The sequence below is a fragment of the Doryrhamphus excisus genome, linkage group LG11 (genome assembly GCF_037039965.1).
Source record: "Doryrhamphus excisus strain RoL-2023G ecotype Guam linkage group LG11, RoL_Dexc_Guam_v1.1, whole genome shotgun sequence".
NCBI lineage: Eukaryota > Metazoa > Chordata > Actinopteri > Syngnathiformes > Syngnathidae > Doryrhamphus > Doryrhamphus excisus.
Window position 1 is genome coordinate 21,148,962 of NC_136367.1, and position 17,018 is coordinate 21,165,979.

The window sequence follows — 17,018 nt, forward strand, 5'->3', positions numbered from 1 at the left end:
TTTTATTACACGCAATTCAGCAAAAATCAGGTCAATCATGCAACAACAACAACAAAAACACTACAGCTAAAAAGCTAAAACCATGATTGGCTTGACTTTTTGGCCCCCATAACTTGTAAACAATATAACAATATCTCCACATATTTGACAAGACAACAAAAAAACTGATATTTGTGAGAATAGAAGCCAGCTGAAAGTATAATTATGCTAATATCGATATACTGTACTGCCATGGCAGCAGTAATATCGATATGCGGATCGACCAGCCCACCTCCAGTCTATACGTCCCCCCCTCCTTTTTATTCCCCCCACACACACACACACACACACACACACACACACACGCATCCCCGCCCCTCTCCAAAATTTGAGATGAAAGGGCTTTTGGATTTTGGATGACGCTCCCAATCACGTGCTCCTAGGAAATACACTCGCTATCATTTTTTGGAGCCGCCCGGTCCTGCATGGCGGACAGTAGTCGCTCGGCAGCTCATGTCATGTAATGCACCTCGCCGTGGTCACTGACGGGTTCACGCCAGTTCACCGGGTTCACTTGAGGAGAGCCCCCACCGCCCCGCTCGCCTCTTCTGCTCCCAGCTCGGCCGATCGGAGCTCATCCGATATTATCCATTTCTATATATTCATGTCGGATTCCCGTCGGCCGCGTTGAGGTAAGGACACATCGACTCTTCGGGAGGCGGAGCAGCCGAGCTCCAAAGTTGTTTACCAAAATGTACGCCGAGCTCTCGGAATTGTGGATGTTGATCGGGTGTAGTTTACATGAAGTCGCCTATGTATAAAATGGCGACAGTAGGTGGAGGGGCTGTTTTTTTTATTTTTGGGAGGAGGGTCGACTCCGCTAAAGCTGGTGTAGGTTGCCGGCTGGCCGTCGGCTGGCCGTCGGCAAGTGTCTCCGAGGTGGCGTGAATGGACTTGGAATGGCTTTACGCGTCACTTCGTCACACTCGGAGCCCGCCGTGCCGCCGCCGGAGTGGCTCTCCGGTGTGGCGGATACGATGGTTGGGGTTGCTCGACCCGCCGCGCCGCCGCCGAGCGGTATGGGCTCCATATGCGGTCTCCGTAAGCGCGTCCCGCTGTGCTAGGCCCGAACGCACGGACGGGACCCTTTCTTTCATTTCCTCCTCTTCCTCCCGCCAACATGTGCTTCTGCCCTGCTCGCACACACCCACTCGCACACGCACACGCACACGCACACGCACATCTACACACATATACACATCTACACGTAAACACGGGCAGAGGCGACTTGCTCTTTTCTACGTGTTTTGCTCGCTGTGGGTTGTCCAGAGCTGTTCAACGTATCACTTCCGGTATAGGAATGTACCCCCCCCTACACTGCACATAATTATTGACCCAGGTTTGAAAAGCATGTGTCCCCTCTGCCTGACGGGGAGGGACCCGGGTGCTGAGTAATGTTGCCACAGTGGGTCCACCAACCAAGAGGCCAAATGAATGGTGGCAGCTAGACGGGTATGATTCACCGGCAAATTTGGGAATGGGCTTTAATTGTTTCACCATGCGAGGGCGTTCCATATAATGTAGGTCAAGGAAAGGACCCAGGTTTTCCACGGGGGCGTTCCAGAGCACTCCGGCGTTTGTGGGCGTGTGCGCTCTGACCAGCAAGACGCGGGTAGACGAGCTCTTGGCTTGTTGTCGTTTTGGCAGCTCGGCCCGGTGAGTTGTGCGTGCGTGGAGGTTTTCACTCCGGCGGGATGTGCGCTGGGAACAGGCTCCCGTGTCTTCAGAAGCGCTCTAATGAGGCCAGCCGGCCCGCCTTTCATGCCTCGCTCCGCACTGTCACAAATAGGACTACAGTAGGGGTCCGTTTTTGTGCTTCAGTGCTAAAGTCTACGCTAAAGTACCCCATGGGGCTAAACGCTGGAGTGCCGGGGGCCGAGAAAGTGGAGGTATGTTCCCAAGCTGGAAAATGTCAGGCACAAAAGCAGAAACCATGCCGTGTCGAGCTATTGCTCTACCACTTTGTTCGAGTCCCTCGCAATAACTACAATTTACATGCAGTTCTTTTCGTATTTCTAATCTAATCTAATCTAATCTAATCCAGAATGTAAACACTTGAAACTCCCTTCCAGGTACGAACGCCACGCACAGCTCACTTTCTGTTCTTTCCTTAATAGTCTTGACTTATTGAGCAAAGCCTGAATTATGTTTGAACGTCATGGCGGCGTCGGCTCTTCTGACAGCGTTTTGATTCATTTATAGCTCGTTGTGACTATAAAACAACTCTTTGACGAGCGGTTCAGTTTCGGGTGTCGCACTGAACAATGGCCACCGCGGCATCCAGATCGTTTTTGAAGCTGGAACTAATCGATGTGGAGCATCAGTTACTTTTATTGTGCACGTTGCCCTGAAACCACTCATATTTATTTCATAATCATATTTGCGTAATGCATATTTCTTCACTGAGACGCCCCCTCCCTTTGGGCCATAGTTTTTTGTTGTTGTTTTTTCATTGGGTGTACGTCAAGCTCTGTCTTTGCTTGGTGAAAACCAGGTACATTTGGGCTCTACAAGGTCTGGATTTGTACTACCTAGAAAGAGTAGGTGAGGTATTGAGAGTATTGAGAGTGAGTATTGTATTGAGACTTGAGTATTGAGAGTGTGTGTGTATTGAGAGAGTATCGAGAGTGTTTCGGTGTAGTTCGGCTGTCAGTAGTAGAGATGGTTGATGGACCATCCTTACAGTACAACGTGTATACATAATTATGTATGGAATGGAATGGAATGGAATGGAATGGCCTTTATTATCATTATACAAGATGTACAACGAGATTGGAGAGCTTCTCCTTTCAGTGCAATAGTCAAGTTAAAAAAAAGTATACAAAAAGTAAAGTAAAAAAAGACAGTTAAACAAGATACATACAGATATACACATAATATTGCACAGGAGCAGATATGTATTGCAGACATATTGCAGATATATTAATTTTACTGCAATGATGAATGGGTCAAATAATGAATGGTGTATACAGATGTATACAGATGTCACATATGAGTTTATTGAGTAACACAACATAACGATGGTAAGATGAGTATGGCTGCCACTCCTAAGTACTTCTGGGGTCGGTTTACAGGCCAAAATGGAGATTTTCTCGATTTGCGTACAAGTCGCCACCTGTTGCCATTGGTATTTTTGTTTGGTGGTTTGCTCGTGTGTCCATCTATCCGTTTTTTGTAATTCTCGTCCTGACGAGGGTTGCGGGGGTTTGCCGATGATGTAAAATACGTGCCCTGGCTCAATAAAAGTGGGGGAACATCACTTTGATGTCCCGACGTCCTCAAACGGATGATTTGGTGCCACTTTAGAAGCATATCTTCCTGAACATATCCCATATCGGAACTCTTTCCGTTTCTATTACGGCGCTCGTATCCATCGACAATGCGGGAATACTGCGAAGGCGGCACGCGGCACCTCGGTGTACCTGCGGTAATGGACTTCTGTGGTGTTCTGACAGCACATTGTAGGTATTGTGCTCGTGCCTCCCACAGCTCCCAATGAATTCCCCGCCTGAGAATACCAAGGAAGGTCATATGGTCATGGTTTGCAGATTTAGCTGACTTGGAGTGTTCAACATTCCTCGACTTCTAAGAAGAGAATCAACTATCTTAATGCCAAACCGATCACATTTCCTGCTGTTTTTCCTACAAACAAGCATTCATGATGGCCGCCTGCCTCATGATTCTCACAGTCAATGCTCGCAACCGCAACACAGAGTCCTGTTTATTTCTCCAGAAAGGGACGGGGTCTTACAGTACGCAGGTGCAATCCCGTCGGGCCTTTCAGCTCAGCCTTTTTTTTTTTTTTAGTGTCGCTTTTGTGTGGTTCGTTCTTAGCCATATCGAAGCCCGGCCCGCTCCGCAGCCTCGCTAAAACAGCATGTTTGCACAGTTCCAAGCAAAAGAAACACTTGTGCTGGGGGGTGGAGGGGGGTGGGCAGCGGGAGAAAAAGCGTGGGACTTGTGGGGAAAGAACCCCTGCCACTTTCTCTGTCCCATGCAGGAGTTGGCAGTTGCCAAGCGTAGAGGAGGCTGTGATGTCAGCCATTTTAGGATGGACAGTACAATGTGTGGTACGCCGCCATCTTTCTTGCTTTTCTTCTTAAGTTGCCAAATGAATGCCTGTAGTCTTGGCTACAGAACTGAAGAAGTTATTCATGAAAAGTGATGTAAAAGGATGCGTGACTCAGATATTTTTTTTCGGCGCGCCATGGTTTATTTGTCCGTCATTCATCTGGGCCGCAGATAGAAGGCTTTGCAGAACAATGTGCGCTTTCCACAGCGAGCTGCGCCCTAACACATAACAGGACCAAGCAGGAAAACGTGGCATCCGACGGAGAAAGATGCGACGCGTTCACTTGTGCTATTTCTTTAATGAAACCTCGGGAAGACGGCGGCGGCGGCGACGGGTTTATGTCGCCCGGAAAGAAAAGGCCTCAGACCTCACCCGAAGTCGCCTGAAAGAGACTCGGACTGTGAATGGACTTTTCACTGATGTGGTTGGCGGGCCCGCGTGGATTAAAGTTTGTCCTGCACCGGATGCAGTCCCAGGAATTTCTCACTGTGTATGAGTCTTGAGGTTGGTGGGTGTGGGCGAGTGTCTCGGCTGTGTGTGTGTGTGTGTGTGTGTGTGGCAAAGTGGGCAAGGGGAGGAGAAGGGTTGCCATGGCAATGTTAACACATGAGTGGCACGACCGACCGGTCTCCCAGTGGACGGGGCTACAGTCATGGAGGTAAAGGAGGAGTGGGGGGGTTGTGTGTGTGTGTGTGTGTGTGTGTGTGTGAATGGGAGAGGCAAAGGAGGAAGACGAAGGCGAGATGGCTGACAGCACCTGCGGCGCAGACGTTCAGACACACGAGCACGTCCCCGTCGTGGCAAAAAAAAAGAGAGCCCAGACGAGACGAAGACGATCTGAGGTCACATTTTGTCTGGAGCTGGACAGGCGGCGCGGACGGCGCTCTATTAGCACTGTGCTAATCACCCTGACATCTCCCACTTGGATTTCAGCACACGTATCACTCCCGCCGCACGCTTATTCATACCGCCGGGCGTACAGTGACACGCACGAAGCGAAACCCACCCACTCTTCCGCCGTAAAAGAAAACCACACACGGGTCCCGCAGCGCCTCACGACGGGCACGGGAGACGTACGGCAAGCGAAACAATCGCAGCCAGATATTCCGAAGCTCGGAATCACGTTTGCCTCATAAATGAGCCAGCATTGTTTGTAATTTCCAAAGACGATAATCGTCCGTCTCTGGCTTATATTTAGCGTCCAGCTGATCCCCTCACATGACATTCAACTCTCCGTCGGACACCTAGCCGTAAAATTCCCCCTCTGGGCAGATTTTCAGATCTTCCAAATGGATCCGTCGTGGCTTTTGTCCATTTTTAGACACATTTAACAAGACTAAAAAATAACAACATGCGCGGATCAGTCGGTGCAAATGAACCACAAAATGTCTTGTGAAGGATTGTTGTCTTTTGCTTTTTAGCTCTTGCGCTACGGCGGCATCAAGAGACTCCTTGCCAGTTATTTGCTTCAAAGAGGAAGATTTGAGAACGTGGAAGGCGCTAAATGTTGCGGAGGTGAGGAGGGAGTGTGTGACAGTGTGTAGACGCCCGACTAGGAGGTGTCAGCAGGGAGGAATATTGAAAGAGCGCAGCCTGTCATCATCATCAGTCATCCTCACGCTTTGCTCCCAGACGTCTGAGTCTTGTCTTCCTTTGTCCTGCTTCTTCCGCCAGCCGCCACGTTCCCCTTCATGTGACAGGCGGCGTGGTGCAAAACACAAATCTGTGTTTGTTCGTGTCAACTGTAGCTGACCCAACAATCTGGGAGTGTCTGAATCAGCGGGCTGTTTTGAATTAAATTTTAATGTCTAGCAACCACTTTGCAGCCTCGCCTCTCTTTCCGGTGGCGGTGCGGTGCGGCGCGGCGCGCTGTAGACTGGCCGCGTTTTTCACGTTGTAATATTCTAATTGCCGCAGCCGTTTATGAAGTGATGAAAGGGCGCCCGTGCTGCTGGCGGAGGTAGAAGCACTCAGCCGTAGAAAAGTGGAGATTATAATGCTACATTAATGACATGTAAATATAGCATTGTTATGGAAATGACGGCGTAAAGGCGCATAGGAGGGGCCTGGTGGAAATCATAATGCTGCTATTAAATCAAGGCTGAAGGTATAAACCGCACTAGAATTCACTCTAATCCCATTTGGATGGGAACGGCTCAAGCTGAGTTGGGTTTAACAGCGGGGCTGTGTGCTTTCTCCGAGGTGCCTGTGACACCCTAGGGGGACGGCGTTGTCCACCTTGTCACCCAAACACAAATCCTGGCTTTTCACGGGCCGCGTTCAATGGCTCCCTGGTCTTGGGAAGCCCTTGTTTGGCGTCTAATGGCGCATCGTGCTCTCCGGATAAAGCCGCCCATTATTTTGATAGGTGACTTGACTCTTTTATGGAGCATCGCCGACTGTTAGCCGGTTTCGGGTTCTCCGTGCTTGGAGCGAGCTGCTTTTTTACATTTGAATGTGGCCGGGACCGCCTCCTCCAGCTATGCATTTCCATGCCGGGTGTTGCAAACTCTCTCCCGCTCCACGGACGCAGGACGGTGTTTTGGATGTCACGGAGCAGCGGGAGAAAAGACACGTCGACTCATTTAGAAGACGGAATGACAGGCATGTGACATGTTTTTAACGTGCGGAAGCCAAATAGGCGGCGCGTGCCAACACGCCAGCATGCGTCCTATCAAGGTCTTGAATATTATGCCGAGTGTAAAACCGAGTCTCCAAGAGGTAGCCCCGAGCGAGCCACAACAATTGTATATACTCCATGTATTTTTCAATCAATTGACATTTCTATTTATTTTATTAGGACTTGTAATTTACACGGCAACGACGATGGATCTATTTACACCAGAGCATTTGTAATTAAAATATGATATTATATATATTATTTTTTATATACTGTATATAATATATGTATGTCTTATTCTGTGTAACATTATATTCTAATTTTATAATTCTAAACAAACTGCCATTTTGCACGAGGACTCAGACTGCATTGTCTTTAGCGTGGGGGCCGACACGCCGACACGCTCTCCCCGACCCTCCACAAGCCCCGCTGACTATTATTCACCGCACTTATTAATTGACTTTTCTTTTGATTGTCTTATTTTGCCTTTCTATTTAAAAAATGTCCTTCTCAGACTTCCATGTGGAAGAGCAGAGAAACGACTGGAAGGTTCCAAAGGACAATGAGTCGTCTCGTAATCGTCATTGTGTGTGCGTGTGTGTGGAAAAAAGTCCTCCCACGGAATTGTAATCTGCATTTTGAGAAAGAAAATCATCATTCCCATTTTAACAGATCATTCCCAAACCAAATATTTGCTTCTGGGTAAGGCCGGGATGGTGCACGTGTTGGTGAGCTCCAGCGTCGATACAGTCGCTCTTTTTGGAGCCCCGCCTGTATGAGAAGAGTTCTTGTTTTCTGCACACAAAACATAAATAAAAATAAATATAAAACATCGCTCTGGTGTAAACAGGCCCTGAGGTTTTTGCATACTATTTTTATGAAAGGGTTCACAAAGAGTCAAAAAAGTTACTGAAACAATCTCCGGGGCACGTAGACCAGGGGTCGGCAACCCTTAGACGTTTTTGCCTCCTCTTACAGTTTATTAAAAAAAAAAAGTCTGAAGCCGCAAAACATTGTCTGGTTTTTAAACTTTTTAAAATGTTACCTGTTACATCAACAAAGGGCAGCGAGCATGCCTTGGTCCACCAGCATCTAGCCAAACGGAGAGCTAGGTATCCACTCTTCCGCCTGAAAGACGCTGAGGCTAGTTTTTCATGCTAGCTGCTACAACAGTAATATCACTGTACCTTGGTTAACATACAAGTCAGTTATGTAAATGGCTTATTTCATTCAATGTTATGGCTTTAGTGTCAATATAGGTATTTCCCATGCCGTCCGTTGTTAGCTAGCTCGTATTAACTTGTTTTCTCGTGTTATAATGCACAGAAAAGGGAAATAAATGGGCAAAATTCCGCAAAAAAGAATTTTTGGCAATATAGCCGGCAAGTTGAAAAGGCCAAAACATTGTAAAAATCCTTTTCATGTAAACGTGATGTCATGTAATAGGACCTTTGAGTTTTCCCAGTCATTCACATCAAGAAAAGCCGGTCTCCGTGCGTGTCGTTGGACTGCGAGAGAGGTGCAAACTGAGATTTGAACCTGGATCCCTCTCGCTGTGTGGCATCGGTGCTAACCATGGCTCCCAAGTGTCTCCATCTGCGTTTACAAAGAGAGTCCTCACAGCTAAATGTGGTCAACATTGATTTGTCGCTCCAAAAGCATAATGGCATCTTTCATGCAGATGTTTGAGACGTGCATGACTCCCTCCGTCCGTCTGTTGCGTGAACACACTTGTAAATCCTTTGTTCAGTGAGCAAACCCAGTGTCCTTAGCAGGGGTTAATTGAGTGTTCCATCAGAGGATATCATGACCTGTCTGGCAGCAGAACATACAGCACATGCCTGTGTCTGGATGCAGCGAACCGGGATTACTGCATAAGATGCTGGTGACCTACTTTTTTACTGTTTGTTTTGTTTTCTTTCTTTTTTTCTCATTTGATGGCCATAGGAAGCGCTTGTGTAATGAAAAACAATAAATAAGGGGTAGCTGGCCCCCATGCGGGTCAGCGAGTGCCGTCGGCCGGTCATTTGAGGGTTTTAATTCAGGAACAGGTTCATGTTTTATTTACCAGGCCGCCCGCCCGCCCGCCCGCCGTGGTGGCTGCTTTAAAATGAATGTCTGTGGAAGTGCTTTTCAGCGTGTACAAATGCCACGTGACCAGGAGAAGTTGAAAGTTGAAAATACGTAACTATATAACCAAAGCAATATCACACCAAGTGTCAGCACTTTATTGCATGAATGTTGAATTTCCGCTCTCAGCGCCGCGATAAGCCGGCAAGATGAGGTTAAACGGGAGCGATATGGATACAGCGGGAGCGAGTCTCTCTCCCGAGCACGCCACACGTCAACAATCCTGCAGTCCCGGAGAAAGAAAATAAGAGAAATATGATCGGAGGTTGTGTGTGTGTCACAAGTTCACACAGAGGCCAAGGGTGAAGAATTGACTTCACTTTTTCTTCCTGGTTTTTCCTCCTCTTTTACTTTCCATTCCGACGCAGAGATTAAAGCCAGCTGTATTGCCAGTATTGCTGATACGACGCTAAGCGGCGAGGTAGTAGCCCTGCCAATTTGAATATGTATGACTTGGTGAGGGGCATATTTTTCACCTCATAATAATACAGCGAAGAAAGGAGAGAAATTCATGACTGGAGTGTTATAAGACACAGTGGGCGAGGTTTGCACACGGATTTGTGCATTCAGCGTGATGTGTACTTGGGTTGGATGCGTGCTTCCTGAGCAAATGTGCCACGCCGTCATTTGAGCCGGCACAATGAATTGAAAATGTGTTTATAACGCTCACGTGCGACGCCAAAAATGCATTCTTAACGTTAGGTACACCTCAAAAGCTATATTTAGCATTGTTGGCCATTTGTGGAGCATAAGGTCAAATGATATGATGATATGAAATGATATGAACACTGTATTATGTCTTTTTTAGCTGTTCTTATATCTTTAGAACGAACATTGTCTTTTTAGCTGTTCTTATATCTTTAGAATGAACATAGCCTTTTTAGCTGTTCTTATATCTTTAGAATGAACATATGTATCCAAGCCTCACATAAGGATTGGGAAGGATGGGCAAAATAAGAAAAAAAAAAGTGCAGTTTTCCTTGAACACAGCCTCACAGCAATGAGAAATCCACAAGCCGGCGTGCATATTTTTGTATAATTTTCCTTGCAAACAGCTGGAAAGGGTTGGGTAGATGCGGCACTATCAATCAACGGAGGGGGTAAAACACACAGCACTCAATAGGCTGAGAATCCCTGAGGAAGTGTGCGGCTAATATTTATTCACTGATAATACACTCCCTTCCTTGAGGGAGCCAGGTGGCATCTGGCAACAAATACGGCGCTCTCATTCAAACCCTGAAAATCACATTACAGGGTACGCACCTTGGCTATAGTCGGCATGCCAGCCTACAGTTTAATTACTCTTTTTTTTTGTCGTTAGTATCATGAGGCTGTGCTAAAAATAACCGTGGACACATGCCATTAATAATTAGCCGAGCCAAAGCTAAGGCAGCAGTCAAGGAAGACAACAAATATGGCAGAGATGAGACACTGTCATTGTTGGCGCTGTTGATTTTCATGCTCTCTTTTTGAATTGATAAAAAGTGACAGCAAGACAGAAGTCTGAAAATCCAAATAAATAAACACAACACTGACAGGTGACGTGTGTGCGTGTGCGTGTGTGTCGCCCTCAGCCCTTATCTTGTTGAAATGCCATCATGTGTGTGTGTGTGTAGTCACTTGCATTTCAAAACCACTTTTTTAAGACCAGTCAGACAAATCATCAATTCGCACTTTGATGCTATCAATAGCTTTTCAAGCCAGGGTGTAAAATATCGGCTGTACGTCGATATGTAGTGCCGTAATTTGATATAAGCTTCTTTTATTTGAAGCGCAAGGAGAGCAACGGCCCCGGAGGTGTTTTACTTCAACGCTGTGATTGTAGAGCAACACCACCTACACTGTCACACTGTATTTCCACCTCCACTCATTACTCTGCGTGGGGATGTTAGCTTTCTCCGTTGGCGCTTACTGTTGTGTATAAATACTTTGTGTTGCTTAAACAGCCGCATCCCACCTATTCTGTACCGTCCCGTTTGGTGACAGATGACTTTGACTGATTTTTTTCTCGCGCAGGTCCCCCGGGAGCTTTTCCAGCCGGACGGCGGTCCTACGGCGGCAGACGGCATGAAGCAACACCGTGGCTGATCCATGACACTAAACTCCGCTCGCCCTCTGCTCTCATCAAACCGGACAATCAATCACCGCCTCACCCCCATCTCCACAAAGCCGCACCATGGCCAGCAAGAGGAAATCCACCGTGCCCTGCATGATACCGTCCAAATCCAAACATGTGCGCGAGGAAATCATACTGGGCTCGCTGCCAGAACTCCTACCAACAATCCCGGAAGACGGCATACTCAGCATCTCTGGAGTGGAGTCTGGCCACGTCTCTCACAGCTCATCCAAATCTGAATGCGGCAGCGAGGTGCAGAAAGGAGGAACATACAGCTGCCCGCCCTGCGCGTTCGAGTCCAGAGATTTGAACTACTTTTTGGACCACATGCACAACTGCCACTTGGACTTCAGGGCCCAGCCCACCTTCTACTGCCTGAACTGCGGGGTCTCGGTGGTCCGCTTCGAGGCGCTGGCTCTGCACAACGCCAACACTCATCCCAAGATCATGGAGGGCTTGATGACCGCCTCCCTGAGTGTCAACAAGAGGGATGGCGTCACGGCGGTGGAGCAAAGCCTCTTTACAGACAACGAAGACGACTGCAGAGAATCCGGAATCTCCCTCAGCAAAACCCCCATCGCAAAGATGATGAAAGCCAAGGGAGAGCACAAAAAGATTGTAGTGTCTCACACGGTGGAAGTATTGAGGAAAGCCAGCGGGAAGGAGGCGGAGCCCAACATGCTGACAAATGTGCCTGAACTCCAAAACGGGGCTCTCAGTATTTCTGGTGCCCAAGCTATGCCGAGGTCAACTGTTAGTCACATGATTGCGACGACAGTGTCCAACCCAGTCTTTCACCAGCACACTCCCTCCCTGTACTCCCCCCCCTCCTGCGATTCCAATAAAGACCTTCCAAAGGTGATGATCCCCCTCAGCAGCATCCCCACCTACGATGCCGCCATGGACACCAGCAGCTTTCTTAAGACATCCTTTGGCAAGTTCCCCTACCCGACCAAAGCCGAGCTCTGCTACCTGACGGTGGTGTCAGAGTTCCCCGAAGAGCAAATCAAACTGTGGTTTACGGCCCAAAGACTCAAGCAGGGCATAAGCTGGTCTCCGGAGGAAATCGAAGAGGCCAGGAGGAAGATGTTCAACACCGTGTTCCAGGGCGGAGCGCCGCAGAAGCAAGCCGCCCCGCAGCGTCATGTCAATCACATTGTTACTCACCACACCGTCACAGCTCCTCCGGGTTCCAAAGGACCAAACTTTAACATGGCCAAAGTCCCCTATGGCGGTGGCAAAACCAGACCCGTTGGAGTCGTAGCCAAACAGCCCAAAATGTCAACCAATCCTCATGTCACGAGGGTCTCGTATTCCGCCCCGATTCTGCCCCAGAAGGTTCCCTCTGTGCTCAGAACAACGCAGGTACTGACCAAGAGTATTCCGCTCACCGCGGACCCCGACAAGAGCGACGGCCTCGGAGTGGATGTGGCGGGTGGCGGAGGTAATCGCAGCAGCAGTAGCAGCAGCACTTGCAGCAGTAGCAGCAGCATCACCAGCTATTCGGGCAGCAGTAACGGTGGCGAGAACGTCTCCAGGAAAACGGTGAATAGCGCCATCCCAACCAACGGCGTCAACAGCTTCGCCGCTAGCTGCGCCAACATCAGCAATAACGATTTGCACTGCGTTGCTGCCGCTAACGACAAGCGCGACGATGTACTGACAGGACCGGAAGAGAGTCACGTCGCCGTGAACCACACCAGCAATGTAAATGTCTCCTGTAACGACCACAACAGCGGCGGCGAGCAGGCTGACGCCTCCAGGAAGGACGAGCAGCTCCACATGAACGACAGCAGTATTACGGCAGAAACCCCCGCCTCGAAAGACAGTGTTCCCCGCCTGAACCACGGCAGCACTTCCCCGACTCAAAGCACCAGCACCACCGTCATCACAAAAAGTTGTTCGTCTGTGATGGATCAGGGCAAACGCAACAAGGAGTTCAGCATAAAAGGCATGTCAATCTTGCAGCAGCTCATCAAGGAGGACGACCTTTTTGCTGGAGACAGAAGCTGCTCCGAGCTGAAGATTGAACCCATCAAGATCAACTTCAAGAGGCTGAAAATGAATGAAAGCGAGAGCACATCTGAGATTGCACATCAAGAACACAAGTCGGAGATAGCCGAAGGGTCCTTCTCGCCCCCCTGGGCCAACAAGAACCCCCAGCAGCTGCGCATCCTTCGGCAGGCTTTCTCCGGCACGCGCTGGCCCAACAGTCAGCAGTACGAGGACTTGAGCAACCAGACGGGCCTCCCCAAGTCCGAGGTGGTACGCTGGTTCAGCGACAGCCGGCACAGCCACAAGAACGGACAGCTCAAGTGGCTGGAGACCTACCTGCGGCCCCCCGTGGAGGCGGAGAACGCGAGGGGCCACGGGGACGCTGACGCCAGATCGCCGGCCGCCAAAAAGAAACTTCTTGAACGAGACGTGAACAAAGCCCTGGAAGGAGAAGCGGGACTGAACGCTAGCCAGCGGGTTCTCTGGCAGGGTTCAAACTCGCCGCTGCGGGGTCTAATGGGGTCAGAGGGGAGCGGCGAGATAATCAAAGCCGAGACCTCCGCGCAGCCGGGGGTCTTGAAGGACCCCTGGCCGGACCGAGTAGAGGACCACCAGCGGCTGCCCGCCAGCCAGCCCCTCATCGAACAACCCAGCGATGCCAACAAGACCAGGTGACCAGAACGCTCCTTACTTTTCTTCTCATTTCTCATGATCTGTTTTTCCATATTTCCCATAATAGTTTAACTTTATTCTTGGAATATCAGAACTTTTCCTCCACCTACATTTTTTCTTTTGGTTCTCACATTTCAATATAACGCATTTAAAAATGCAACCCAAATCAATGACTGTCATAGCGTACTTAGCGAAAATGCCATTACAGTAATCCCTCGCTACTTTGCGCTTCAAATGTTGTGTTTTTTTCAGATATACGTCCATTTTTCATGGTTGAATACAGCCTAGTATTACTAAAAAAACACATACTCAAACATTTTTTTGTGTATTTTGTGTATTTTTGTGCCTAAATCATGCATTTTCAAGCAAAAAAAGGCTAAATGAAGCAAAATGCAAATATAAGGCATTCAGAAGACTCATGCAAAGACATTGTGATGAAATGTAATATTCAGCACTCGTCACTAGGTGTCAGTAATGTTACTTTGATAAGACAGTACAAAAGGAATAACAACAGCATGAATGTAAAGGTGACTATAGGGGTGTTATTTTATGCCTAGAGGGCTCTAATCATATTGTTTTTGTGATTTAATTATGCAAATATAGAATTTATGTACAGTATAAAGAATGCTACTTTGCGTGAATTCACTTATCACGATAGGGTCTGGAACCATTTTGCCGCGATAAACGAGGGACTACTGTATTCGTCTTCTTCTTCTCTACTTTTTAACTGCGACTTGCAACTAAAGCCAAAGAAAGCATAAATGACTCCGACACAAAAAGACAGCCATGCTACATCCAACCAATCAAGGGTCTATGTTTAAAAATCTATTTTTAGCTAAGTGGGAGTCTTGCCCATTGAATTATAGATAGCGAGCGCATGCTAATACATGTGAATAAATCATGACAATTGTGTCGAGGGGGCCGAGGCGCCCTCCCACTCCGTAACCTTCCTCACCTTGGGTGTGTGTCCATGTTGTGTTTTTGCGTCCACATTAGGGACCGCCTGAGGATGGAGCTGCTGGAGGTGTGATGAAACCCACCCAAACGCGTACGAGGCCGCTTCGCTCCCTGGCCGGGCTGGGAAAAAAAACAAAACAACAAGAAAAAAAAAAAGAGTGTTTGTCATGACAGCAAATGTGATTGTAGCTGGACCGTAAGACTCTGACTGTAACTGTGAATACCCCCCCTCCCACCCCCTACTCTTCCTCTTCCTCCTCCATCTGCCATCACTTCCTCCCATCGTCTGAAGAAAGAACTTGTCACCTTCTTGAGTCCTGTGATGTTTCAGCCTTTCATGCTTCTTCGTGGTCGTGTGGAGAGGGTGCACAATGAGGTCAGTATGAGGGATCAAAGACAAGAACGAGAAGACGCACACTGACTGGAAAAGTGACTTGAATGAACGCAAATAGGATAGGATGAGGCCGAGAGATAATGTCTTGGGGTCAGCGTGAGAAATAAATCTCTATACAGTGTGTGTGTGTGTGTGTATATATATATATATATATATATATATATATATATATATATGCATACACACACATATAAATATATATATGATGAAAACTGCACTATAAAGGGGGTTTGTACTGACTGAATGGACAAAAGATGTGTCAAAAGAAATGTTATTGTTGGCTTTGTGATATTTTTTACTTTTTTAGCAACCAGTACTTCAGCACTGCCTTGAATTTGACTTTTTTTTTTCTTCGCTTTTTCCAATTCTATTTACTCTTCTATAGTCACTGTAAGTCCAGATGCAATCAAACATGTTTTCTTTAGACCTGTATCAATGTTGGTGATCACTTTGTGGTTGGGCTACACGCAAACTAGACTACGTTCAATGCACTAATGAAGACAGCGACGCTGAAAATCACACGGCCCCGCTGCAAAGGTATTGACATCTTTGCGGCGGATCGAAACACTACAACGCCCTGCAAACGAAACAGAGACAAGCCTGTCACGCTAACGTTGCCTTACTCAGCTCTGTCCATTTGTTTATATGACCTGTCTGTCCATCATCTCGCTTTCCAGCTACTGTGCTGTCCGTAAAGTTACACACACACACACACACATCCAGACACAAAAAAATAAGCCAGTGCATCAAGGATTGCTGTTGGTCTGTATCTGTGAAAAATCTTGTGCTGCTTTGTGTACACTTGGAGATGTTTCGTTTGAGCTGTAACTGTAACATGGTATCAAATATCGTGACCGGCCAAGCAAAATTATGAATTGGATCCTTTCGATGCTGACAGAGTGAGATGTCCTTGGAGCTAGAGAGCCAAATAAGGAGAAATTCTCTGGATTTTCTACAAAAGCTAACCGTCACTACATGGATATCCTATGAAGCTGCATCCTTGTCAAGCTGCTAATAGCTAAGAACGGTGCTATACCATCCAAAGTGAAATTGGAGGTTCATCTCCTACCAGCAGTGTATGCACTCGTGTCGAATGTTACACATTTCTTTTGCTTTGAGATCAATGGAATCTGGACTTACGGTGGAATGATCACTTACGAGGAAAAAAAAAAAGAAAACAAACATTTTATGAAATAGCCTGATCATAAAGCACTGTTGTATCATCCTTTCTACACTTTCTCTGAATCTTTACAGAATAAAGCGAATACTCACCACGCAGACGCCTTCTGTTGTTTGTTCAAATACCCGGATGCACTCTGAAGGTTGTCGACTGTCAACAAGGGAATATGGAATTAGATGTTCATCACTCGCGCTACTGCAGTTTTCAATTAATAAATGATCGCTGTTTTGTGGGTTATTATGATGGCGTATTAGGGCCACGTTGAAAAAAATCATAATCTGAGATTCAGAGACAAAAAATTGAAAAATTCACAAGAAAATTAGTTTTTCTCATAAAAGTGACTTTTTTATTGCATTTTGTTCTTGTAATTTCACGAGAAATAAATAAAATAATAAAATAACAATTTACTTTTTCTTGTAATATGAGTTTTCTTGTATTTTATTCTTGTAAATTTATGAGAAAAAAATTGTAATATAATGCCTGTGCTAACACACCTTGTAGGTTTGCGTAGGCGGGCCGAGCCAAACGTCAATATCGGTACCCAGGGTGGCATCAGTATGGGACTGACATTGATTGACATTATTGATTGATAGTGTGATGAGATGGCCATTTAACCAGTCTTTTTCGGTTGTATTGATATTATGTTAATTGTTAGTTTTCTCATATTTGTTTATTTTTGTACGTGGTAGTATTTTGTCTTACGTTGTCTTTTCCTTCCAAGTTTTATGTGGGAGTAAAAATCAGTAAAAGTTGGTCTTTTGTTTTTGTCCAAGATTAAAAGTGTGGTTCTGAGGGCGTTAAGTTTAGAAGAAATAAATTCGAGGCTAACAGGCTAATGATGGT

General features: G+C 47.0%; 1 protein-coding gene and 1 long non-coding RNA gene across 3 annotated transcripts; one reads left to right on the top strand and one right to left on the bottom strand.

Moving 5' to 3' along the window:
* Nucleotides 1–366: 366 nt before the first annotated feature.
* Nucleotides 367–16,273, top strand: zhx3a (zinc fingers and homeoboxes 3a). 2 transcript variants are annotated; one of them, XM_058065054.2, is made up of 3 exons: nt 367–671; nt 10,878–13,643; nt 14,641–16,273. In XM_058065054.2, the coding sequence occupies exons 2-3, from the start codon at nt 11,038–11,040 to the stop codon at nt 14,672–14,674; spliced, it is 2,640 nt and encodes an 879-aa protein (XP_057921037.2). In that variant the 5' UTR covers nt 367–671; nt 10,878–11,037; the 3' UTR covers nt 14,675–16,273. The 2 variants fall into 2 exon arrangements, with proteins under 2 accessions (XP_057921037.2, XP_078650576.1); XM_078794450.1 differs by lacking the exon at nt 367–671 and adding an exon at nt 4,888–6,715.
* LOC144901221 (uncharacterized) lies at nt 7,014–16,334 on the bottom strand. Its single transcript, XR_013629371.1, has 3 exons — nt 16,268–16,334; nt 14,600–14,721; nt 7,014–7,526 (listed from the first exon to the last, which is right to left on the bottom strand). It is a non-coding gene; the product is annotated as an uncharacterized LOC144901221 (long non-coding RNA).
* Between the last annotated feature and the right edge of the window lie 684 nt (nt 16,335–17,018).